The 26,283-nt window shown below is 52.1% G+C and overlaps 1 protein-coding gene across 1 annotated transcript in view; it reads right to left on the reverse strand.

Annotated features, from left to right (window-relative positions):
- MYT1 (myelin transcription factor 1) overlaps positions 1-26,283 on the reverse strand; it is a 101,245-nt gene that overhangs the window by 48,285 nt on the left and 26,677 nt on the right. The window contains exons 2-4 of the mRNA XM_011976419.1: positions 13,517-13,617; positions 5,361-5,415; positions 4,358-4,388 (exon numbers count right to left, since the gene is read on the reverse strand). Of these exons, the coding sequence (XP_011831809.1) occupies positions 4,358-4,388; positions 5,361-5,415 (86 nt within the window). The 5' untranslated portion in view covers positions 13,517-13,617. The remainder of the gene's footprint in view (positions 1-4,357; positions 4,389-5,360; positions 5,416-13,516; positions 13,618-26,283) is intronic.

A 26,283-nucleotide genomic window follows, 5' to 3' on the forward strand; every position in this document is an offset into this window, starting at 1 on the left:
TTTTGTCTTTGGTTCTGTTTATGTGCCGGATTACGTTTATTGATTTGTGTATATTGAACCAGCCTTGCATCCCAGAGATGAAGCCCACTTGATCATGGTGGATAAGCTTTTTGATGTGCTGCTGAATCCGGTTTGCCAGGATTTCATTGAGGATTTTTGCATCGGAAGACCTTGTTTTTAACAGGATTGACATTGTGAGTCTGAGCTCTTTCCAAAACCCAAGCACATCTTCCAGAGCCTGTGAAGGGAGGAAGGAAAGGGCTGACACCCCCACACCTGGGACCCAGAGAAAAGAACACCATCCCCAGCCTCTATCCAGACACCTCTGATCATTTCTAATTCGACTGACCACAGGCCTGACTGCAGACAACTGTGGGGCCCAATGGCCTTGCAGGCTACCCTCCCCGACCACCTCAGGGAGAACTGTCAGTAGAATCCAGACCTCACCCTATCACCCAACTCAACAGCAGCCGTGAGGTGGGGGAGTGCTCATGGGACGTTCTCTGCAGCCTTCCAGGGTGGTGCTTTCAGTGTGTTAAAAAGAAGACAGAAAGGGAGGGAAGGAAGGAGGGAGGAGGGAAGAAGGAACCCAGGCGGGAAAGGAGGGGAAGAGGGAGGAAGGGGGAGAGAGGGAGGGCACGCCACACTTACTGCGGGTTCCCTTTCCAAACTGAGGGAGTTGCTGCTGCTGCCACCCACCTCTCCCTGCCCCTAGTCTCTTCTAAAATCCAGACCCACACTTGCTTTCACTCTTCGGAGAACTAGCTTCGAGACTTTTCACAAAAAGCTCCTTGTTACTGGGGACTCGAAGCTAAGGTCCCAGTCAGTCGATGAAATCACTGAGTTAATCAGGTAATTAGGTGACAGCCGCTGTGGGGACCGAACTGCCCCGAACACATCACCCTCAGCTCCGAAGAGTCCCGGTCCCCAGAAAGGTGGGCCCGCACCTTCCCGCCCCAGCTCAGAGGCTGTGAGACAGGGCTGTGAGCCAAGTGCGTGGAGCCGACAAGGCCACTCCGGGGCAGGAAGCTGGAAACCCCTTAGATGCCTGTTCCCCACCCCACAGCCGAGGGGACAAGAGACCCAGCCAGGGCCTCCAAGGGTGCCATGCCAGCAGATGCCAGCCCTGCAGTTCACCTGCAAGCACACCCAGCTCTTATTTACTGATGCCCTCTGGGTGCTCAGGGCCAGAGCTGTAGGGAGAGGAAGACGGCCAGGGCTCCAGGACTCCTGAGCCTCTTTTCTCTGGGAGGAGGGAATTCCCCAGCCTTGACTCCTCAGCTCTGACTAGGGCTGGTGTCAGAGATGCGACGAAAGGACGCACGTGAGGCTGGGAAGAGGGTGTGGCTCACAGTCACCCCTCGGCTGGCATCCTGCATGAGAGCTCTGAGGGACCGAAACTTGAAAAGTAGGCCTCAAAGAAGACAAGTCGGGAGAGGAGCCGAATCCCAGCCTGGAGCCCCGTGCTTCAGGTACAGCCTTTGAAGACACAGCCTTCCCTGCCTTCCCTCCCTCTCCTGGGGCAGGTAGAAGATCCCCCACTCCCTCCTGTCATCTGGGTGGGAGTTGGCCAGTGGCTCAAGGAGCAAGGCTCCAGAAGAGGAAGGGTGAGCTACAGATGTGTTCTCTCTCTGAACGTGGAGATGGTCCTGAACTCTGGGTTGTTGGCGACTTGCTGTCTCAAAGATGCTAACCCCAACCCTAACCTTCCCTAGTCTTCGCCTCCAGCAGAGCCAGTCTGAGGCCATGTGACAACAGATGGACCCAGGCAAAAATACAAGCTGAAATGTCATCTGTTCTTCCACTGGGGTGAGAGGAAAAGTCATCAAACTGCTTCTTCGCTTAGGCACTCAGAGTGTTAAATTCAGGGCACACGGAAACTCCCAGTGGGCTCCAAGTTCGGAAACAGCAGCTCAGGGTCCAACTTGAGCCAAGTCCAACCTCTCCTCAGTTCACCTGGTAAACAACCAATGGAGTATCTTCCCGGGAGCTCTGCCTGAGCTGGTGGGGAGACGAGCTGGGGTTAGGGGCACTGCAGGCTGTGAAGTTCTGAGTCAATGGGGTGCTAAGTCCCTCATTCACAGAGAAAGTCCTGCACGCAGAGGTTCCCCACAGGTGACTCTGTGTCCGTGAGTTCATCCAGTGCCATGGTCTGCACACAGGACGTGGTGCTCCTCTCACAGCCCACAACGGTGCGTGTTCTCTGTGGGTCATGCTTCCTGTTCTGGTACCCACAGTGTGGGCCCCACCAGAACAGAGGTCTCATCTGCTCGTCCAGTCAGAGCCCAGGGTGTGCTGGTAAACAGGTCTTTGGGAGGGGGAGACATCATCAGCCCATTTCTGTGGTGTAAACGCTCGCACTATGGCTGGGGCACACAGTCAGCCAGCACGAGCCACAGGCATGCCCACGTGGGGCGTGTGGCCAACAGATGTTTGAGAACCCAGGAATGCATGGTACCTTCTGTGCAGAGTGTATTTGATTCCTTGGAACATAATCTTTGTTCGATTTTACTCTAAGCATCACTTGTCAGCAATGAAGAATTGGTGAAGAAATTGCTGTTGGAACACGAGACGTCAACATGTTTTCCCCGAGTCTGTCCATTAAAAAGATCAAGGGTCGGCCGGGCGCGGTGGCTCAAGCCTGTAATCCCAGCACTTTGGGAGGCCGAGACGGGCGGATCACGAGGTCAGGAGATCGAGACCATCCTGGCTAACACGGTGAAACCCCATCTCTATTAAGAAATACAAAAAACTAGCTGGGCGAGGTGGCGGGCGCCTGTAGTCCCAGCTACTCGGGAGGCTGAGGCAGGAGAATGGCGTGAACCCGGGAGGCGGAGCTTGCAGTGAGCTGAGATCCAGCCACTGCACTCCAGCCTGGGTGACAGAGCGAGACTCCGTCTCAAAAAAAAAAAGAAAAAGATCAAGGGTCTTACTCTTACCAAGCATGTAGGTTAGAGCTCAAGGCTAGTGACGAGGGTGTCAAAATCCAAATGCTAACAGAACCCCTCACTTAGGCTGGACAGGTCCTCTCAGAACGTTTCAAAACAAACAAATCTATTCGAGAGTCATTTCTTCTTCCGCTGTTTCAAATCTACAAGAGAGCACCCAGCCATTTGTATTTGCCTTTTCAACTTCCTCCACACTCCATCTGTTACCAAAAAGCCTGGAGTTTCCTCTACTCCTGTGTCCTCGCCTGGGACTATCCTCCATCTTTGTCTCCACCGTGTCCCCGGGCGACTGCCACGTGGCACCTCCTCTTCCCTTTTCTCGGGGCCCCTCTGAGCGTCTCGCCATTGCAATCACTGCTTCCTCAGCAGGCTGGCCAAGCAGACAGTGTCTCCCTGCCGGGGAGCCGGCCCCTGTGCTTCGGGGGACTGTGTTCTGGGGAGCACCCGGTGGGTTGCTAAGGACACCTGACCGGAAGTGCTGGCACACGATCTGGTTTGGCTGAGGTTCCACCCCACCCCTCCCACCTGTTACCCAGGGCGGGGCTTCCAGCAGGTAGCGCACGTGATTCAGCGCCTTAGAGGAGGGTTAACCCCTGAGTCTCAGTTTCCGCACTTCACAAACAGGATAATAACATCACAAGGCAGTGCTTCCATGACCTTCCCAGAGATCAAGACTGTGATGTGTGACTGGCGCAGAGCCTGGGGCTTGCAGCACCCCAACTCCCTCCCGTAGCCCTGCCCCGTTCATCTCCAAGTTATGGGGCCTCAAGCAGAGGAGGGACACTGTCTTCCCGTCCCACCTCTGCAAAAGGTTTACAAAGTGAACTCTGCAGTCCTCTCGTTTTCCTGATTGGCATCCACTCTTCAATGGTTTGCTGGACAATAAGATGCTCCCTGCCCTGGGAATCTGTATCCCTAAGAAGCAGGAAGAAAATGGTCACAGAGCTCAGCCAGCCAGGTCATCAGCACACAGAACTGCTGTTTGCATCCCGAGCCAATGGAAGACTCCGGATGTAGAAGATCCCCTTCTCTCATCTCATTCCCAAGCTGGGCCTCCAACCATCTGACACAGAAGCTCTTGTGAGAGTCCGCTAAGAGAGCGGCTCGTTTTTGGTTTGGGGGACCCAGTGACAGTCCAGGTCCTCTCGGTGACCAGGTGTGAGCACATCCGTGTCCTCGCCATGATGCTGGGACACCACATGATGGGGGCAGGACAGAGGTGAGAACGGACAGAGATGGGGCCAAGACAGCTGGACACGTGGCCAGGAGAAAGGCAGTCTCCTTAGGGAAAGCAGGGGCTCACCAGGGTGTTTGGTCAACCCAAGAAGACCCCGTTTGGGACATTTGGGACATCTCCAGGGTCACAGGCACATAGACGATGCTTGGTGCTAACAGGAAGACTTCCTTACCTGAGGTCTGCAGCTGTGGTCTCGGGGGGTCCTGGGAAAAAGAGAGAAACAGGGAAAACATGTGAGAATTGTGATTTTAAAGACTCATTGCCCTAACAGCATAAACTAAGTTAAACAGCCGAGAGGTTTGCCAAGGACAAGTGGAGGCAATCTCAGTGAGACCTGAGCAATTTTCCCAGGGCCCTCACCCTTTCCTGACCTCCCAGAGAGTCCTCCGAGGTCAACAGAGTGAGCTGCTCCCTCCAGCCCGGTGCTCGCCCCAGAAGCTCCCCTGAGCAGTTCTGCAGAGTGGGACAGACGCTCCACCTCACACAGGCTCTCGGGACCTCAGGGCCAGGGATGGTACCTCTTTCTCTAATTGCAGATAGAAGTCAGTTTTTGGCAAGAAACACAAACCACCAGATCAAGCTGGACAGAGAAGAGAACAACTGGACCAAGTGGCTGGTCCTTCAGTGGTGGCTGCAAAGGTGCACGGGGCTCTGACCAAGGCAGGAACACCTGAGATGCTTGGGCACAAGAGGAAGCTCCCGCACGGATCAGGGAGGTAAGTCTGGCCAGGGGCTGGGGCTCAGATCCTAGCAGAGTGAGCAAGGCCTTGGCCCCCTCTCCTCCCACTGCACTTCCAGTTCAACCCAACAACCTCCTATTCCTCATCAGCACCAAGACTGATCTCCTGGGAAGGAAGGGGCTGCTGGTGGAAGGCTGGTGGCCTCTCATTTCCAAACAATGGTCTCATAACTGAGCCTTGCTACTCCCACGCCATGGAGCTGAGTCTGCCTCTACATTTCTGCCCTCAAGGCAGGTTCATCCGGGCCAAAGGCCCCTCAGCAGCCCTCTGAGATGCCAGCTTCAAAGCGCAGCAGCCCTGAGGATGAACGAGGCTGAAGAGGCCTGAGGTCCCCAGGCGTCTCTGCACACGTGTGGTTACGGGTTTGTGCTCCCGAGGAAGACCCCGGAGGAAAGTGGCATTTACGGCCCTGGAGGAGGTAAGGGCAGCACTCACCTCGCAGGGCCTTGGATCGGGTGCGAGCTCGCTTGTCTTCATTTTCTAAGCTCATCTGCAAGCAAAAAGCCATGAGGTTAACAAGAAAACCCAGCCAGTGCCTCTGGAGTATAGAACCATCAGGAATGGTCTGTCCATTTTCTGGCTCAAGCTTTGACAGCAAAGGTGATTTTGGGCACAGAACAACAAGGATGGGCTCACAAGACAGGAAAGGCCTGGGGCCAGGAGCAGCAGGTGGGAGGGTGTGGAGAAAGGACCTTCTACGAGACTCGGAAGTGTCCCATCAGTATGTCGCCGCCCTTGGCAAGGAGGGTACAGTGCACCGTGCCCTCCCACTGCCCCCGGATTTGCACCTGCCACCAAGTGCTGAGACGTGGGCCCTGCTCCACTGAAGCCTGATGAGTGTCCGTGTTTTATCCATGAGGGTCTCCTGGCCCGACACAGAGCAGCACCCACTGCTCACCTGGCCAGGCAGGTGCCAAGGCATCAGGGCAGGTCGCTCACCACAGACACGGCCACCAGCGGCAGTGCCGGGTCATCCAATGGCTTCTGACCCCAACGTGTCCCTAGAGCACAGCTTCCCATGGGGCTTTTCTTCCCACGACAGCAGAGGCTTTAACGCCCCTCACGCACCAGGGTCATTCCGTGAGAAACAGGCAACCTGGAGCGGCCCCAGCCCATATGTTCTCTGGGCCTCAAGGGCCTGGCTGCCTTGCCTGAGCCCATCGGTGTCCCTCCCCACCTGTGATCCCTGAATCTGACCAGCCTCCGTGGGGACGCTGCCCACAGCATTGGCCTGCGCGGGAGTCATGGGGGAGCGCCCAGGAGGGTGACAATCACAGAAAGGACATGCCGGGGGAACGAGGGGGGCGAGGGTCACACACAGAATCCTCGTCCTGTGTCACCCATGACAAATCTGGGCAGGCAGGTAAGTCCCACCCACTCCATGCTATGCAAAACGTCCTTCCCAGGGAGCCGCGCCAGGCCAGGGAGGGCACCTCTAGCTGGACAGGGGATGTTCCATCCCAGGAGGCCCAAGAGGAGAGTGCTGGGCTCCACCACCACCACCTGCGGTCAGGAAGGGGAGGCAGCAAATCCACACCTCCTGTCCCAGGTCACAGATACCAGAGCTGCCAGGGCTCTATGCGTGAGGCAGTCAAAGGAAAAGCAGGGGAGTGGAAAGAAATAGCAGAAGAAAGGAAGGGAGGCAGCAGGAGGGGGGCTCAGAAGCCCCCACGTCTTAAATGGGGCTTTAGTTCCTGAAAACCAGCAAGAGACCAATGTCTACAGAACCACCTGGGAAGGAAGAAAAAGGAATTCCCCCAATTAGTAAGACGAAATTTGCAAATTGAACCTCCCCCATGCAGCAGCACTAACATACAATGACGTATGTGATTTGTTAAGGAAGAAAAATCAAAACCTGGGTAATTTATGCAACCTGTGGACTCCGGGCTGTGGAGCACAGTGCTGGGGGCCGTGCGTTTATTTCCGCCTTCCAATAGAACAGAAGACAATTACTACAATTTCTATTTTTAAAGCAGAGGCTCCCCATGGACCAATGGCTCATGTTGAAAGTGAAGAGAGGAGCAGGTGTCACAGGGACTTCATTACATTTATGAGCCTTCAAATGTCGTCTGCGCGGAGCCCGTGCGCGATGCCTCCGATGCAGGACGCACAATGGAGCTGATGTGTCTGATTGCGCGGTGCCTGCACTCAGCTGAAATGCAATCCACGGCTTTTTTTTTTTTTTTTTGCCAGTTTTCCCAAGGATATTGGCAAGCATTCTGGTAGGTTAAAGCGTGCCTTGGCAATTTGGATTTCCTGCAGATAAATTATTCAAAGAGCAGAGAATAGAGAGACTGCAGGGATGTGTAATGGGTGCTGCTTGAAAACTGTGAGCTCCCATTGATGAAGCTGACAGCTCTGCCTCTCCTTCTGCCAAGCACCTTACCATTTGCAATTTATCTGCATCGACTGGTCAATAAGCGAGAAGTTCTCTTAGGTGCATGTAGCTTTGATTTTTAAAGGGAAAAAACTGACCTACCAAAGAAAAAAAAAAAACAGGCTCTTTAATATGAGAATGAATCCGTAAGAGCTGGGTGACTTGGGACACTGATTTCTGAGCTGTTTGAAATCAGCAGTGCCGGCTGACACGAAAGCATCTGGGCTAGGCCATGACAAAACCAGCACTGCCTGATTTACATTATTTTTCTTTTCGAAAGAACTCAAAGCACTTCAGAGGTGGATTCTCTGCTCTCCTCCTGCAGCAAGATCAGCACCCTGATGTGGTAGATGGAGAGTGGGTGCTGGGGGTGGCCCTGTGCCCAGCACCACCCACGCTTACCTTGGCGATCACTGGGCGGCAGCCCCCCAGACCTTCTGCCCCCACCACACAATGACAGCTGGGCCCCAAAGGGCAGCTCAATGATGCAAAGAAAATTAAACACTTCTCAATTTTTCATTGATTTTTAAAACACACTTCACTTGTTCCAAACACAAACCAACCAGGTCCCTTTTTTTGTGCAACCCACAAATAACCCAGTGCCCTCTCCTCTTGAGGGTGAAAAGGTCCCTTTGTTGAGACAGAATGACCCCATTACCCACTCTCACTGCTGGGCCGGCAATCTCCCTCAAGAACGTCTGCTCCGTTTCTCCAATGCCAACTTCATTCTGCCACTGCGAGCATGTCTTAGGCTGTAATTAATATTTCAATAGTTCTGCCTTCAGTAGGAAAACCATGAAAACTATGGGGAGGAGAATAATTCATAAATGCAAATACGTTGTATACTGCCAAATTAACCCGAGAGAACTGTCTCCTTGTCCATCCATTTAACTTGCTTTCTTAGTGCCATATAAAAGCCGTCTCCTCAAAAGTGTGTTTTTGCTTTGTTCTGTTTTATATTTCTTTTTAGTTAAGTCAGGATTAATCATGCAAGCTCTTTTGAAAATAGACATAGTTCTGGCCAGGCGCGGTGGCTCACGCCTGTAATCCCAGCACTTTGGGAGGCCGAGGCAGGCGGGTCACTTGAGGTCAGGAGTTCATGACCAGCCTGGACAACAGGGTGAAACCCTGTGTCTACTAAAAATACAAAAATTAGTTGGGTGTGGTGGCGCATGCCTGTAGTCTCACCTACTCAGGAGGCTGAGGCAGAAGGATCACTTGAACCTGGGAGGCGGAGGTTGCGGTGAGCCAAGATTGCACCACTGCACTCCAGCCTGGGTGACAGAGTGAGGCTCCGTCTCAAAAAAAGAAAAAAAAAGTATATATATATACACACACACACACAGTTCTCACCGTGACGTGCGACGAAGACCAGCCCCTTTTCCAGACTCATCTGCATGCTGGTCTTGCTAAAACAGAGTGCCCTGAGTTGGGTGTTTACAAACTCAGGAACCAAAACAAGCAAATGCAGTTAGCAGTCTTGAAACCTGCAGCGGAATCTGGACTCTTAGGCTGCAGCTGTGACAAATACACTCAGAGCCCAGAAACAGGGCTGGGCGTGGTGGCTCACGCCTGTAATCCCAGCACGTCGGGAGGCCGAGGCAGGCATGGTGAAACCTCACTGTACTAAAAATACAAAAATTAGCCAGGTATGGTGGCAGCCACCTGTAATCCCAGCTACCTGGGAGGCTGAGGCAGGAGAATTGCCTGAACCCGTGAGGCAAAGGTTGTGGTAAGCCGAGATTGCACCACTGCACTCCAGCCTGGGTGACAGAGCAAGACTCCGTCTCAAAAAAAATAAAAAATGAAAAGAACCCAGAAACAGAGCCAGTAACAAACCCCCCATGTCTAACCTCTAAGGGGAAGTGGTAGACTCAGCCTCCAAAGATGTCAGGGTTGGATATTTTCCATGAAGCCCAACAGGCTTTGTGCCAACTTCCACATTTACCCCCAGAGGTTGTGTCTCCCGCTCCATTCCAGGCCCCAGCTCAGGGACACCCATTTCTCCTCGCTCACTCATTCACTCTCTCTCTGTCTCTCTCTGCCTCTTTCATTCCTTTTCCATGCTTCTCCCCAGGCCAGGCCCTGAGAGCTGAACAGCTCCCTCCCTCAACCCCCACAACATCCCTTCTGCACCAATGGCCCAGGGCCGGTCAAAGGACAGAATCCTGGCTGAAGCCTGGCCCCAGCAGGAGGGTGTCCTGGCCCTGAGGGGCACCAGCCTGGCATCCCAAGGTTTGTACATCACTCCAGGGTGGCAGGGAGTGCTCGGGGAGAGCTCAAGAAACAGGGAGCTCTGCTAAGGCTTGAGAGCCAGGTAGGGATGGGGAGGGTGGATGGATCAGTGACCTGCGGACATTTGGGGTGGGAGGCACTCCAGAGGTAGAGCCGGGAGCTTTCTTGGGTGGCCAACACCCTGCCTCTTCCCACCTCCTCTCAGTCTCCACCCTGTGCCTGTTTGTTTCCCTCACAGTCCTCATCTCAATCTGAAATGAGCTCGTTCATTCACGGTTGTAAGCTCATCGTCTCTCCTCCAGAGAGCTGCTTAGTGCATGTCATTTAAGGATGGGTGGATGGACAGGTGGATGAATGAATAAATGGGGACAGTCAGAAACATCTCTGAACTCCTGGGGCTGGGGTGTGTGGAGAGCCGTGGTCAGAGGGCTGCACACAGGCCATATGTGGGAACCCTGAGCTGGGGGGTTCCGGGCATTCTGACACCACAGGGGCCATTCACCCGGCCCTGGACCAGAGCAGGAGACACGACAGTGTTTCATTTTCTTTAAAATGTGTTCTGACAGCCAGAAAATCTGGAGAATTAGGATGGACTGACAACTATTCTTTAAAAATCCATAAAATTGCAAAGGTTATAGTGTCTCGGTGGGACGGTTGGGCCTCTTGCATAATGGTTTTCCTCCCAGAGACCCATCTGCTGAGTCCCAGGGGACCATAGGCAGCCCCTTCCCGGAAGGAAGGGGCCAATGAAGACTTCGGGGCGAGGAGGTGGCCAGAAACTGGCTACCACCCACCCTGCCTGGCTCCAACAGTGCCTCACACACATTCAGTCTCAATTCTCTGCAGTGAGGGGAGGGGAGAAAGACAGAGCCATGGTCTGGCCTGTTTTCTTCTCTCACTTAGGTACTGAGGGCAGCGTCAACTCCCCTGTCACTGCTGTGAAGCCATTAGGGCAGAGAGCATCGTGGAAGACCACGTTCCCACTCAACAATCTAAGAGCAGCATTCAAGCATTTGTCTTGCTCCCCTCCCGAGTATCCCAGGAGGATCACCTGCTGCGTCCACAGCCCTTCTCTTCCCTTTCTTTGGAGCATGGACCTGCCCACCAGCTCAGCCCACGGAACAGGTACAGAAAGTCGGTGAGCTGGGCACACATCCTGCTTTCCACTCTCTAGATCTCTGAGGCTAAACTATGTGCCCTCACCCCTGCACCCCACTGGCAGCCATCACAGTACCCCTGGTTCCTTGCAGAGATAGTTCTATCCCCACATTGGGTGATTCCTGTTGCATGTCTGAAATTCTGAAATTCTCCTGACAAATTCAGCAGAATAGACCAGCCTCCTCCTTGGAATACAGAAAGGACACCTCCATGGGGCATTATTTAACATATGTCTGAGAAGGGGTTCCCTTGACAGCTCTAAGCATGGGATACTGGCTCACTTCACTCCCAAATCAAAAATTAGAGCTACATAATGGATACCCTGATGAAGCAGCCATATCTGCATCCGTCTGTTAAAAACTCCAGCATAAATGGAATTTATACCCACCCAGGGTAGAATCCAACAACATCAAGTGAGGCAAGCCAGAAGGGCCATACCCAGTGGCAGTTCCTTCCCTTGTAGGAGCCTCTATCCAGTAGTCCTTGCCAGAGGCACCCCCTGCCCTGGGTGGCAGGAAGAAGGGCTGGCTGAATGGCTATGCAACTGATCTTTTCCTTGATTCCATATCTCTACAGTCATCCACTGAATAATTTGCAAGAAGGGGGTTGAGGAGCCACCATCAGTGCCTGCACACCCCACTGACACACCACCACCTGACTTTTCTGGCAGCCCCTTCCAACCGGTCCTGAGCTGTCCACATGCCTGGTGCTGAACTCAGAGGCATGCCGCAGGCTGTCACAGTCCCCTGCACAGGGTTTGTGTGTTCACTGCCCTCCCATGCTGGCTCCTCACCTCACCCGTCTCCTGTCCTAAGCCAGCCTCTGGAAGGCTGACCCTGATGCTGCTGTGGCTGTGTGACATTCTCGCACTGTGACCACGGCTCATCCCCTGTACTGCCACCCTCTTCAGCCTCCTTAGTCAGGAGATTCCACCTGCACCTGCCCCACTGTCCTCTATCTAGGCAGTCAACCCTTTCTCATCCTCTCACCTTCTCTGGCACACTTTACATCTTAGCTTCTCTATTCAGAGCAGTAATTCAGGCCCTATCTGCAAGAAATGAAGGGAAATAAGGAAATGACCCTCAAACAGAGAGATGAAAGAGCTGGTGACGCCACAAGAATCTGGGCACAGGCCCCTGGCTTTGTTCACAGAAGCAGCACTTTGAACAGCCGTGGGTTGTCCATGTAGGTGCCAAACTCTCTGAGTTTGTCATGCCTGGGCCAGGAGGAGACAAAAATCTTCTTACCCACCGCTGGCATGGCACCAGACATTTGCAGATAACACTGCATGTAGAGCCCCTGGCCTCAAATCAAGTAACTCTCATGCTCACATGATCTCAGGCCAGTACAGCTCTATGTGAATCCTCAGGGTTTGGGGTGGGGCAAGGGGAATGAGGCCAAAAACTGAATGACCAAGATAAATAATATTTTAATTCAATATTTAGAAACATCAACATGATGTAAAAAACCATGATAAACAAGATACCAAAACTTTAAATCAAGACAGGATCAATATTACTGACTCCTCCTTGTGCCTCAGGCTCCAGTGTGGATCAGCAGAGCACTGATAATCCTGTGGGAGCCAAAATACGAGCAGAGGCGCTTAACGAGGCATCTATAACAGACCCATTAAAATGTACATTCTCGTCACCAGATTCAAAAGAAAAAGGTTGGGCTTTGAAAGTAAAATACAAGCACTCCCAAATGAAGTTCCCACCGCAACTGCATAGCCCTCCTTGCCTACACCCTGCGCCATCACCGTCCTTGAGCCGTGCCCTGAGTCACAGCTGGATCCTTGCTGGAAAGCATCTACATGCGAAAAAAAGAGAGGTCAGAAACTGGTATCCGGGAAGGCTTCACCCTAAGCCTGTTGTCAGCCTCTACTTCCAGCTGTGAGGGTCACCTGACCCTGGGACCTGGCTTCACCCAGAGAGTATTGGTGCGAAGTTCTAGAATTAGAGGGTTGGTGGTGGAGAACAGTGGCTGTAAGCACACGTGATATCACAGTTTGGGAGTGTCCCCGAGGGGAGATCTTATATCCTGGGAAGGTACAAGAAGGGCATGCACCATCTGCCTCCCCTTAGGAAGATTGAAATAAAACAAGGCCAACAGACTTCATAAGTTCCTGCCAGCAATCTCTGCCATCAGATCCTGTAGGGATTCTCAGCCTGCCCAGGTAAAAGCAGGGTGAACAGGGGACAGTTGCTCAGGCACAACAGAGAGCCCAGATGTGATCATACCTCAAAGCAGGGAAGTGAGACTCTGGGGTCACGTTTTCATTTTGGTGGTTTTCGTTTGCTTGCTTGCTTGCTTGTATTTTGAGATGGAGTCTTGCTCTGTCACCCAGGCTGGAGTGCAGTGGCACAATCTTGGCTCACTGCAACCTCTGCCTCCCAGGTTCAAGCGATTCTCCTGCCTCAGCCTCCCGAGTAGCTGGAACTACAGCCCGGCTAATTTTTGTATTTTTAGTAAAGACGGGGTTTCACCATGTTGGCCAGGCTGGTCTGGAACTCTTGACCTCAAGTGATTCACCTGCCTCAGCCTCCCAAAGTGCTGGGATTACAGGTGTGAGCCACCGCGCCCGGCCTGGGGTCACATTTTAGTTTTGATCTACTCAGAGTCGTCGTTTTTCTTCCCTTAATTCTAAAGTGACCAGAGCATTGCTGATCCTAGTCCCCATTTTCCCTTCGCCTAACCTGGACTCTGGTGAGAATCAGACCCAAAGTCGTCTCCACACTTCACGCCTGCAGCCAACGAGAGGCTTTCTGCAGGCAGCCACGGGGTGGGGCCCCAGGACAGCGGCTGCCCTCTCACGCCTCACCTTGCAGTGTCTGCCAAGAAGGTGTCTTGAGGTCCTGCAGCTGCTGGCCTTGCCTCCGTGTGTCCACCTCTGATTCAGCAGCTCACCCCGGAACTCATTTTCTGAGGGTTTGAAAAGGCACAAGGTCAGAAAAGGAAAGCTTGGTGGGTGCCAGCCATGCTGGCTCAAGGGGAGAAAGTGAGAAACTTGGGGCACTTTTTTAAACATCATATATTCAACCCCCATTTCCTGGAATCCACCAGAAAAACAGACAAGGTCATGGCTCTGTGGCCGTTTCAGGGACAAGAGACAACTTCTCTCTGACTCGGGAGCCTCCTCGGAGTCTTCCAGCACCTACAGTCGTCTGCACCGTCGTCCCAGCTCCGGTGCCGTTTCATGGAACATGCCTTGGGTGGGTGTTGGTTCCCACTGACAACCTCGCCCGCCAAAGATTGCTGGGACAAGGCAGCTGAAACCCACCTTGAGAAAAGTTGGCATTTCACCAACCTTGAAAATGAGCTGACTAATGAGTAATTATTCGCCTTACAACCAGATCCTTCTTCCCCTCAAAAGAATGCACAGTACATGTGCATTTGAAAAAGAAGATTGTTTTGCACGACTTCTCTGGAGCCCATTGATTGAAGAAAGTGAGATCCACCCATGGTCTCCAATCAGCTTTGCCTCCCGCAGGATCCCAGGGGCCTCAGCATGCTCTTTGCCCTGGTTTCCAGCATCTTTTCTCACCCTGTGTTTCTGCCTCTCTCCAGGGCAATGCCTCCAGTTAATATTTAATTCCTCAATAAATTCCCACGTCTAAGCAGAGGCTGAATGCATCAGCTGGACATGACAAAGAAATGCATTGTGTACCTATTCCCTGCACGTCACTCCCCGTTTCCATGACAACCTGCTTTCTACATAACTGCAGCATTTCAAAGGAAGGTCATTAAGTAACCAACAATAAAAACAGGAAATGAATATTCTTGCATTCTGCTCTGGCTTTGCCTTGGAAGTGAGTTTGGATTCTGCCAAAGGCACACTATTCCCACCCATTTTCTTTCTTTTCCTCGTGTTTTTGAGGTGCATCCCCAAACAATTTTTCTCTAGGATTCTGGCCACTCCTGGCCCCAGGCAGCCCTGTGGCTGTGGCCTCAGCATCCTCTTCTTATCTGGAAATGCTTCCATCCCAGTAAAGGGCTTCGGATTACCTTCCGGAGCAGAAACACAGAGGAAAGCCGATTTGGCCGTCAAGGAAAACCACTCAGATTCGGCACCTTCTCTGTGCACCTACTCTGTGCCTCCCCTCACTGAGCTGTAAGTCAGTCGCTGAGATGACAGGGCTCCCACCGCACGCTCCGGTGCCTGGACTAGTGAGGAGGGAGCTGCGGGAGTTTCCCCATAGCCCAAGACCTCTAGGCCCCCTGGGTTCCATCTGCCACTGGTCATCTGCACTGAGCCAGTGTGAGGTGCCTCTAACTGGGACCCAGCCTGCCCACCACGTAATCCAGTTCTCAACTCTGTGACAGGGATGTGGGGTATCGGGAGGAAAAACACGTTGGAAGATTCCGTCAGTGAACCAACAAGAATCATGCCAGCGGGGAGAGTGCTTCACACTTTGAAGATGGGGCATGGGGTTCTCCGTGTCTCTTTTTTTATGGTGACAACAGAAGCTGAGAGACAAGGCCCCGAAGTGCACAGGGCTCACTTTCCAAGTATCTGTCCCAGGAGACAAGATGCTGCAGAAACCTGCTCACTGGGCTGATTGGCAAGGCTCAAGCAGAATTTCTTGTTACCGTTACGTATGTAAATATGCAAGACAACCGGGGCCGTCTGGCTGACAGCTGGAGGGAAGGACACAAGGTCTGTGTGTTCCAGAGGAGACGCTGCCTCTCTCCAGTATGACTCCCCTGAGTTCCGCTCTGAGTCTCTCCTGCTTCTCAGAGAAGCCGCATGGACATGAACTGCAAGAGTCTCCGCAAAGGGACCTCCAGTTTTGTTTGATTGGAGATAACCAGCTCACTGGGGCTTCACCACCCACACACACCCATGGGAGTCTGGAAATAATGCCCTGGAATTCTTCATTGCCCACACGCTTACACTCCTGTCCCTAGGTCAGTCAGCCCTGGGCTCTGAAGTCCTGACCCCTGAGGCCCCACATCTACTTAGGCAAAGCACTAGGATCCCGGGGATCAGCTGCTGCTCCAAAGAGCCACTCCTGCCTCCCTGAGGCAGCAAAGCCGCCGAGCTTCTCTGGGCAAAAGAGCAGAACGGCACCTGGTGAAACTCCTGGGATACAGAGCACACAAGTAATCAAAGTACATACCCCCAAGCTTAGAACCTCCTTTATGAGGACTCGAGGACCCGGCTCAACCTTGACATGATTTAGCCTCCCTTTTCCAGGAAATGTCTTGGCAGCAAACGACAATCACTACTAGAAGCCCAGTAAGGTATGCCAGTTCTTCTCCTGTGGCCCTCTTGTCCCCCACTGGGGCCTGTGTGTGGCCAAGCCCTGCCCCATGGGCTCAGTAGGCTCCACCCCAAAGCTCTCCTGTCTGCAGAGGCTCTTACACAATCGGCATCCCTGGCAGCACATGAAGCCCCCATGCACCAAAACAACATCCAGGGCCACGTGCTGAGGAAAACTCGCCACAGAAATGTGGAGGGTTCCATAGAGATGCCCCTTCCTTCTAGGAGTCACGCTACTCCATGGACACTCTGTGGTGGGAACAGGAACAAGGGTCCCCAGAGCTCACACAGGGCACTGCCGCCAACTCAGGCCTGACCAGCAGGTCCCTACCCTCTCTGAGACTTAAGTTCTTCACCCATAAAGGAGAGGGAAAGAATTATTTGGAGATGGAGAGACACACATGGACGAGCCTGGAAGTGAACCCAGAGGACGTCAGCACTGCTGCCATCACTGTGGACTTTCTTGTCGGGAATCTGAAGTGAAGTGGAGGTTTTCATCCAGACGAGCCTGTTTTCTTGGGTTATTAAGTTTCTCGTGAGTTAATCTGAATCCCTGCTCATCGATGCAAATGGGAAACGGAACTTCAGAGACTGCAACATCCTGAGCACGGCACCCAGAGGGTAGCACTGGCTGGGACCCCTCTCTGGGGACCCCACATCTTTGCACCTGGAGTCCTGCCTGCTCAAGGTCACCCCATATCTGTCCCCACAGTGGCCCCAGACTCACTTGTGTGGAGCTCCGGTGGGCAGAAAAACCCAGTAAACAAACAGGGCCTGCTCAGCTGAGACCGACGCACATGGGTCCAGAGGAGAGGGAACCGCCCCTCATTGGCCAGAGACTCCAACACACGCCAGGGAGATGTGCAGAGCTGAGCTGCAGCTCCTGTCTGTGCCTCTCCTAACGAAGCCCTCTTTTTCCAACTCAGCATCACTGCAAACTGGAGACCAGCCTGACCCAGGCCCCAAACGGACATTTCCACTGAAAGCCAGTACTCTGTTGGGTTCTTCCCAGGCAGTGCTGCTGGCCTACCCCAAGGTTTCCTCCTGTCGTCACGGCAAGGAGAGCCCCCTTGTCCCAGAGCTAACACCCCAGCTGCCCGCTGACCCACTGCCAGCACACACTTCCTCCTGGCACGCACAACCCCACGGGGGACCCCACACGGGTGACCATGGTTGCTTTCATGCTGGCTGGGTGGCCTGGAATCTGGCCTGAACCCACTGCCCCCATGGTGCATCCCCCGGGCCTCTGGGTGGGAATCCCTGTGGCGGTTAGCTCTGATCCACTCCAGCCCTGGCAACCCGACCCCCTTCCACTGCGCAAAACCTCCGCACTCTGAAAACAAGAACAAAACAACAGGAAGCATGAGTGAGAGGCCAGGTGGTAAGTGTGGAAAGCCAAATGTTTTGGTCTTCACTCGGTTTTGCATCTCCGGTGACTCGGGCTGCCTTTGGGGCTGTTACAGGAGCTGTTACTGCCGGCCCCTCAGTATGCAAGGAGGCGAAGGGTAGTCGCTTGAGAGGAGCCCACACCTCCATTCTCCCATGCACCCCTCAGCCCTCCTCCAGCTCCAGCAAAGGAGGTGGGGTCTTGCCTCTCTGCTGAGCCAGCTTGTCCCTCTGGACTTTATTCCACCTCCTTCCCACTGTCAATTAAAGTTCCCAGGAAGATCAACTCTTCCCTCCATTCTTCTGGAATACTGAAACACTCTTTCCAACTCTTCAACAGGCTTGAGGCATCCATGTTTAAAAACAGTCTCTCTTGACCACACGTCCCGGCCCGGCCCCCTCTCCATCTCCTCCTGCTTCATAACTACACACCTTGCTGACTCTTCCTCACTCCCCAGCACAGTTGGCCTCCACCCACATCTCTACTGAAACAACAGGCGGCTTCATGTTCACAGGGCATGTGAGGGCCCATACGCATCACCACAGTGCGTGTCTGTCCCTCCTTCTGTGGCAAACACTCACCCCCAACGTGTCGGTCACCTGTACCGGCGCCTCCCGGCCACCCAGCCACCCCATGTCAGACGCCCTCTCCTTTTTGCTTCCTCTCTGCCCACAATATCTGCTTCTCACGGGACTTGGGGTTTTCCTCTTCCCCTCTTCAGTCATCAGCTCCTAAGCCAGAACCTTGAGGGTCATCCTTGGCCCCAAATCCTGCCAAAGTTATTTTCTAAATCTCACCAGAATCTGACCATTTCTGACCTCTCCAGCTGTGTTGTTTCGTTCTGTTTGCAAAAACTGACAAACTCATTCTAAAGTTCATATGGCAATTCAAGAAATATAGACTAGCCAAAACAATTTTGAAAAAGAGAAAAGTTGGAAGACATACTTCTCAATTTCCAGACTTACTACAAAGCTGCAGTAATAAGGCAATGTGCCACTAGCATGAGGACGGGCATGTAGATAAGTGGGACAGAATTGAGAGTCCAGAAATAACCCCTCTACTGATGATCAATGGATTTTTGACAATGGCACAAAAACAATTTAATGGGAAAAAACCAGTCTTTTCAACAAATGCACTAGGACAACTAGATATCAAAAAAAAAAAAATGAAGTTGGAACCCTCTCAAAAATTAACTCACACTGGATCACATATCTAAATGTAAGAACCTAAACTCTTAGAAAACACAGGGGTAAATCCTTCTGACTTTGGGTTAAGCAATGGTTTCTTAGCTATGACAACGAAACTACAAGCCATTAAAAAAAAAAAAAGTAATATATTGGACTTCAACAAGGTTCAAAACTTTTGTAGTTAAAATAACACTGATGGCCAGGCTCGGTGGCTCACGCCTGTAATCCAAATACTTTGGGAGGCCGAAGCAGGCAGATCACTTAAGGTCAGGAATTCAAGACCAGCCTGGCCAACATGGTAAAGCCCCATCTCTACTGAAAATGCAAAATTAACCGGGTGTGGTGGTGTGCACCTGTAGTCCCAGCTACTTGGGAGGCTGAGGCAGGAGAATCACTTGAATCTGGGAGGCGGAGGTTGCAGTGAGCCAATATTATGCCACTGCACTCCTGCCTGGGTAACAGAGTGAGACTCTGTCTCAAAACTAACTAACTGGCCAGGCGCAGTGGCTCAAGCCTGTAATCCCAGCACTTTGGGAGGCCGAGACGGGCAGATCAGGAGGTCAGGAGATCGAGACCATCCTGGCTAACACGGTGAAACCCGGTCTCTACTAAAAATATACAAAAACTAGCCGGGCGAGGTGGCGGGCACCTGTAGTCCCAGCTACTCAGGAGGCTGAGGCAGCAGAATGGTGTAAACCCGGGAGGCAGAGCTTGCAGTGAGCTGAGATCTGGCCACTGCACTCCAGCCTGGGTGACAGAGCGAGACTCTGTCTCAAAAAAAAAAAAACAAACTAACTAACTAACTAAATAAATAAATAAATAACACTGTCAATAAGGTGAAAAGACAACCCAAAGACTGGGAGAAAATATTTGCAAATCATGTATCTGATAAAGAGCTTGTATTCGGAATAAAGAACTCTGATAACTCATAATAGGATAAATAACCCAATTTTAAAATGAGCAGAGGATTTGAATAGACATTTCTCCAAAGATAACATGGAATGGCCAATAAGCACATGAAGAGATGCCCAACAGCTAGTAATCCAGGAAATGCAAATCAAAACCACACTCAGATACCATTGCACTAAAATGACTGTAATTTTAAAGATAAACAGATAGTAACAAGTGTTGGCGAGAACCCTCATAGAATGCTGATGGGAATGTAAAATAGCACAATCGCTTGGAAAATGGCACGGCAGTTACTCAAAATGTTAAATATAGAGTTATATGACTCAGGAATTCCACTCTAGATATTTGCCCAAGAGAAATAAAAACATATGTCCACATAAAGGCTTGTACACAAGTATTTATAGCAGCTTTACTCCTACTAGCCAAAAAGTGGGAAAACCCAAATGTCCATCAACTGCTGACTGGGTGATACGAAATACAGTGGCACTGTCTTTGGCAACAAAAAGGAAGGAAATTGCTTATACTCGCAATGATGTGGGTGAATCTCAGAAACATCGTGTTCAGTGAAAGAGGCCAGGGACAAAAGACCACGTACTGAACAATTCCATATTTATGAAATGTCCAGAACAGGCAAATTCATAGAGATAGAAAGTAGACTCGTGGTTGCCTAGGACTGGTGGAGGAGAAAATGGAGAATGACTGTGAATGGGCATGGGGTTTCTTTCTGGGGTGATCAAAACAGCCTAAAACTGAGCTGTGACGATAGATGCACAACCCTATGCATATGCTAAAACCATTGAGTTGTATACTTTTAATAGGTGAATTCTGTGATGTGCAAATTACATTCCAATAAAGCTGCTTTTAAACAGTGCCATGTGGATGGTCAGTGAGACACTCAAGGGACTCTCGCTTAGGGCAGGAGGTCCCAGCAAGTCCCCCTTGGTTCTCTAGACGGGGTTCTGTGAGCCTGTGTCCTGGGCCAGCCTCTGCCCCATTGCGCCTCAACCCCAAGCTGGACCACCTTGGATACCTGTCACTCCTTGCTCCTGGGTCCAGGGATACAGCAGGAGAATGGGTCATGCGAGCGACATGAGACAGGCCATGGAGGTCAGAGTGAGAGCTGTTGGGTCCACTTCACCCTCCCACTCCCCAGGGCAGTCAGCGCTGTATTCGTTCAACGAGGCCAAAGGAAGGCGACCTGCCTCTGTGCAGCCAGGAGGCGTCGTGACCGTCGTGACTCAAGCTCACCTCCCACCTTGGCCAGCGCTGTGTCAGGATGTGCCAGCAGCTATCCATGCAGCTGAGCCGATGGCCAGGGCCGATCCCACCTGGTAGCTAACCCAGCAGCAACAGCCCCCCGTTCTGCCTGTGCGTGCGCGTTGGCTGGGCCTGCCACGTCCTGGGACACTGTGGCTGCTCCAGCTGCCACTTCCCCGGAGAGGACAGGCCTTCGTAGCTTTCATCATACCTCATGCAGAGGAAACTGAAAAGAAGCTGGGCCCCGGCTCGAGTATAAACTTACATATTGCCATTCGAAAGCAAAAAAAAACAAAAAAAACATCTTTTTCCTACTTCTCCTCTCAATTCCCCATTTATCCCCTTCTTGCTGCTACTTGGGTTTAAATTAAAGCCTTGCAAGGCAGCAAGAAAAGGGTTAGAATAAAAATTTAGAAACAATTTAAGGCCCGCACGAAACCAAGCACAGGTCACAGTAGACTCCTGGGGGACCACAGCCCAGGATTCCGCTCTCTAGACCCAAAGAGCCTCTGACACCCCGAGGTCCAGGCTGCACCCCCTCAAAGAGCCTCTGACACCCAAGGTGACACCCCGAGGTCCAGGCTGCACCCCCAGACATGGGGAGGTAAGGCCCCAGGAGGCAAACAGACTCACATCCATGTCACATGGCTCCTGGAGGGGGCAGCAGAAGAACTAGGTCCAGCATCTGTCTCTCAGAGTTCGAAGCGAGGTCCCCGCCCCAGTCTGAGGACTGCCAGGGTGCTCAAACACAGCTGTTCCTGGACCTTTCCTGGCCTGCGGGAGGAACCTGCACCGGGTGAGCAAATCCACGTCTCAGGAGGCTCCTTCAGGGTCCCTCGACCAACGGTGTGGGCAGCGGTCAGAGCAGGAACAAGCACAGACACATGTGGACAGCGCAGATATGGCCCAGCCCAGACAGTGACAGGAGGACTTGTTTGGGAAGGTTTCATACCATTGTGTCTATCTGCCCCAACTTGGAAATAAATTGTAAAACCAAGATGAAAAATTCAATAGAAGACTTGGGAGATAGAGTCAAAGAAATATACTAGAAAAGAGAACAAAAGGACAAAGAGATAGGAGAGACAGAGGAAACACTGAGTGAGGTCTGACACCCGATTTGGGAGTTCCAGAAAGAAATAATTAAGAAAATGGGAAGGAAAAGCATAAGTTAAAAAAAAAAAAAATTCCCCAGAACTAAAGGAAATTATATTTTTAGATTAAAAGGCCCATTAAGTGCCCATAACAGTGAATAAAAAAGACCCACATCCAACCAAGCCCAGCACTATAAAACTTTAAAACACCAGGAATAGAAAAGACACCCTAAAAGCTTTCAAAGGGGGAAAAAGTCACAAATGAAACAATAACTAGAATAGGATCGCATTGCTTAGGAGCAGTGGGATGTTCACAGACAGCAGAGAAAGCCTCTTCCCGATTTTAAGGGAGTTGACATTCAACTTCAGGGCATACCCTCTATGCCCAGACAAAACATTGATCACGGGAAGTAGTAGATTAAAAAAATCCAGATACGCACAGTCTCAAAAACTGCACATTGAATACTGAGTAAGGGGAGTGAGGCCAGGGCGGTGCCCGCGGCAGGAGTGGTGATCATTATCTACAAGAAAAACAAACCACAAAATCTTGTATGAGATATAACACTGGTAAATACTGCTTGGTCCAGCAGTGAAACGTTGAAGATAATGAAAGATAATGCTCACTGCCACAAAGGAAGCTAGTTCTGGGGCCACAGGGAGGCCAACCAGCCCATTATACTTGGGATCATCCTGTCCCACACCTCCTGAACCCCACAGTCCTGGGCAACCGACCAGTGAGGCTCCCTAGCACCAGAGCCCTTCCAGGGGAGAAGGTGTCCCCACCAAGGCCTAAAGCAGAGGGTGGGGCTGTCCTGTGGAGAGCCAGAGGTTTGGCCTGCAGAGAGGGGCCCAGTAAGGGGTCAGCACGTGTGTGGGGTGAGGAGGGCGCTGGTATGGGGAAAGAGGTGGATCAAAGAAGTAAACATATTAAAGATAATGGAAACCAGCTTTCTCACTGTTGGAAGAGCAAGTGTTTTTTTGTTTTTTTTTTGTTTGGTTTTTTGTTTTTTTTTGAGACGGAGTCTCGCTCTGTCGCCCAGGCTGGAGTGCAGGGGCGCGATCTCGGCTCACTGCAAGCTCCGCCTCCCGGGTCTACGCCATTCTCCTGCCTCAGCCTCCCAAGTAGCTGGGACTACAGGCGCCGCCACCACGCCCGGCTAATTTTTTGTATTTTTAGTAGAGACGGGGTTTCACCATGTTAGCCAGGTTGGTCTCGATCTCCTGACCTCGTGATCCGCCGTCTCGGCCTCCCAAAGTGCTGGGATTACAGGCTTGAGCCACCGCGCCCGGCCAAGGAAGAGCAAGTTATGCCTGTGGAAAGGCAGAACTTCGGAACGAACCCTGTGTGGGAACTGGAATCAGAGGTTATCAATGCGAACTTGTGTTTTTCAATATACATCGATAGATGGAGAAGTAAATACAGACCTAGGTGAAAAAGGGTGTGTGTGTAGCATGTGTGTGTAACTGTGTGTAGCATGTAACTGTGCATGAAGCATGTGTGTGTAACTGTGTCTAGCATGTGTGTAATCGTGTGTAGCATGTGTGTAGCATGTATATGCATAACCGTGTGTGTAGCGTGTGTGTAGTGTTGTGTGGCATGTGTAACTGTGTGTCTAGCATGTGTGTGTAACTGTGTGTGTGGCATGTGTGCATAACTGTATAGCATTGTGTAACTGTGTGTAGCGTGTGTGTAGCATGTATGTAACTGTGTGTAGTGTGTGCGTGTAGCATGTGTAACTGTGTGTGGCGGGTGTGTAACTGTGTGTAGCATGTATGTGTGTGTACACACATGCGTCTTCCCAGCCGTGTCCACTAGAGGCACAACACCCAGGTCTCAGGCTAAGCACCATTTTCTAATAAAAGGAACCCGAGTTCCAGGCCCCAAGCAAGAAAGGCAAGAACAAGGAAGGACAGTGGAGCTGGACTGAGGCCATGGAAGCCTCTGTACTGAGCTTCCACTGGTCAATCAGGGACAATCTGAGCATCACAAGAAGGCTTTAGCCCGTGGGATAAAACAGGAAATAATGAGTCTATAGAGACACTCATCAAAATCAAGTGATGGTTTGTTGAGGATGGACATTATTTCCAGAGTTTCAAAGTACCTTCCCCCCAGATATTTATGAATTGCAAAGGGAAAATGACCGGCATTTCCCTCTGGCATAGAGGTGCCGGGATGCCCCAGCGAATCCAGTGACCAAGTCAACATTATTAGTTCAGGGACAAGTCAGCGTCAGGCGAAGGGAGAACCTCCCACTCGGGTGTCCCTGCATAACCCAAGTCCAACCACAGGCAACACTGGACACACCCACACTGAAGGGCATTCCACCAAATAACGGCTCAGCACCCCTCCAAAAGCACGAGGTTGTGAAAGATAGGGACTGAAAACGACTTGGGACGAACGAGACGCCAGGACCACGCACAACACGCGGTTCCTAACCCACTCCCGAATGTGTCTGAGGACCAGGGGGCTGTGAGGGTGGGGCTGGAGCAGGGGAGGGCGGCCTCTCTGTTGGAAACACCCACCCACATGTCCTGGTGATGGCCTCACATCAGCAACACGCCCTCAACCACTCAGGAGAAACAGCTGGGCCCGTCACCTGAAACATTTCTGTGGCTTTGAGGTTGTTTCAAAATGTATTTTTGAAAATAATGAGGATGGGGGATTGCGATTTAAGTAACCAGTGGTCAGTGGAGGCCTCTGTGAGAAGAGAAGCTGGGACCAAGGAGGATCCTGAGATGCCTCGTCCGGGCAGGACGCTCCACCTCCCTCTGTCCCAGGACTGCTGCTGGAAGACCCTAAAGTCCGTGACGTACTCGACCTGCTTCCAAAGCTGGCTGGACAGGTGCAGGCCCCAGCCCCACCCAGGTTTCTCTCGGGGATGGCCGGCTCTGTTCCTGGGGGCCTCCGGGAAAGCCCAGGGGACCAGGCACCTGGGAAAGTCTGACAAGCTTGGAAATTTCCATAAAGAAGGTGGAACCCATGCCCTAGAAACGACGGGTCCTATGGGGCTGAGAGGAAGGCGGAACAGGACTCCCTCAGCCCACACTGGACCCCCCGCGTTTGCCCCAGCCCCCAGTCTTTCCCAGCAGCGGGTCCTAGCTCCGGAGAGGGTGCCCTCGTCCCCGCCCCCGAGTGCCTCTTCCACTCCACACGCTGGAGGGCCACAGCCGCTGGGGTTCTGCCACGGGGTTTGGGGCACCTGGAGGAAACACTGGCAGGAAACACAAATGGGACCAAGGGGGAAATGAGGGCAAGTTTTGCTCTTTTTCTTTCCTTTTTTTTTAATCTCTGGAATCCAGAGAGAAGTGAAATGAAGACTTGCTGAGTGGCGCAAAGGCAGACCAGCTTTTGCTGAGTTTAGGTGAAAATGAGAGAAGGGAGAGGTGGGGGCAGGGAGCTGGCAGTTCTATAGCTTTGCACATTTCTCTCATTATTTTGCTTCTAAATCAGCCTCGCTGGTACTTTCTCTATTCAATAAAAGCCAAATGCAAGCCATGTCCTCTAATCTCTCCAACAGCAGCTCACTGCTGAGAAAATAATACAGATGTAACTTCCAGCATCACACACTTTCTTTTCCATTTATATGCAAATAGTGACCTTTCACCCAGGCTGTCTCAAAGAAGTGTTTCCTTAAAAATGCAAATAGCATGTTGCAGGCAGTTACTGTGACTGAGTCTTTCTTATATTATTATCATTATTTCTTTTAACCTTACCAACGCTGTAAAAACAACAGCTAAACTGCCCTGCAGTAATAATGACTTTCCAACCAAATCACAGGACGGGCTCTCCAGGCGGCCTGTCATCCCCGGCTGCCAACAGGGGAGGAGTGTGCCCAGCCCGGGGCAGGCAGTGTGCTGGGAGGGGCACCAACAGTGTCACATCCATCCCTCCCAGGGCTGCCTGGGAGAGCCGTTCAGCCGTGTGGCCAGGCCTCACACCCAGGCCGGGTGCCCGGAACCCAGGCGGCACCAAGCAAACCACGCCACGCTGCTCCATGCAGACACACGCAGGATTTTCCTTCTGGGGCAAGAACATCCTCAGCTCCAAGTGATTGGGTTCAACCCTGTGACCCCAGTCCAGCACATTTGCCCCACACCCAGGACAAGGAACCCAGAGGGGGGACCTCCAGAAATAGGTGGCTCCCAAGAGCCCACCCAGGGCAACAGGAACGATGCTACAGGAGGAGAAGCCAGGCAGCAGGGAAAGGACACAACTACAGGCACTGGGGTAAGGGGCTCCCTCCTGCTCCCCTGACCATCTCTCCTGACTAGGCCAGGCCACAGGCTGGGGAGAAGCCCACAAAAGACACCCACTCTATCAGCCGCACCTGCCCACCAGCCCACCTCTGTCTGTGGCTGCTGCCTCCAAGGGCTGCTCGAGGCCCGACCCACCCATGGTGCTCAGGAGGGGAGGGAAGGTGGCCAGGCTCACCCATGGGCCTTGCCTCACTAGGCCACCATCAGAGACACTTTTTCAGATCAGGCACAACTGGA

The sequence above is a fragment of the Mandrillus leucophaeus genome, unplaced genomic scaffold (assembly GCF_000951045.1).
Source record: "Mandrillus leucophaeus isolate KB7577 unplaced genomic scaffold, Mleu.le_1.0 Scaffold1658, whole genome shotgun sequence".
In the NCBI taxonomy this organism is placed as follows: domain Eukaryota; kingdom Metazoa; phylum Chordata; class Mammalia; order Primates; family Cercopithecidae; genus Mandrillus; species Mandrillus leucophaeus.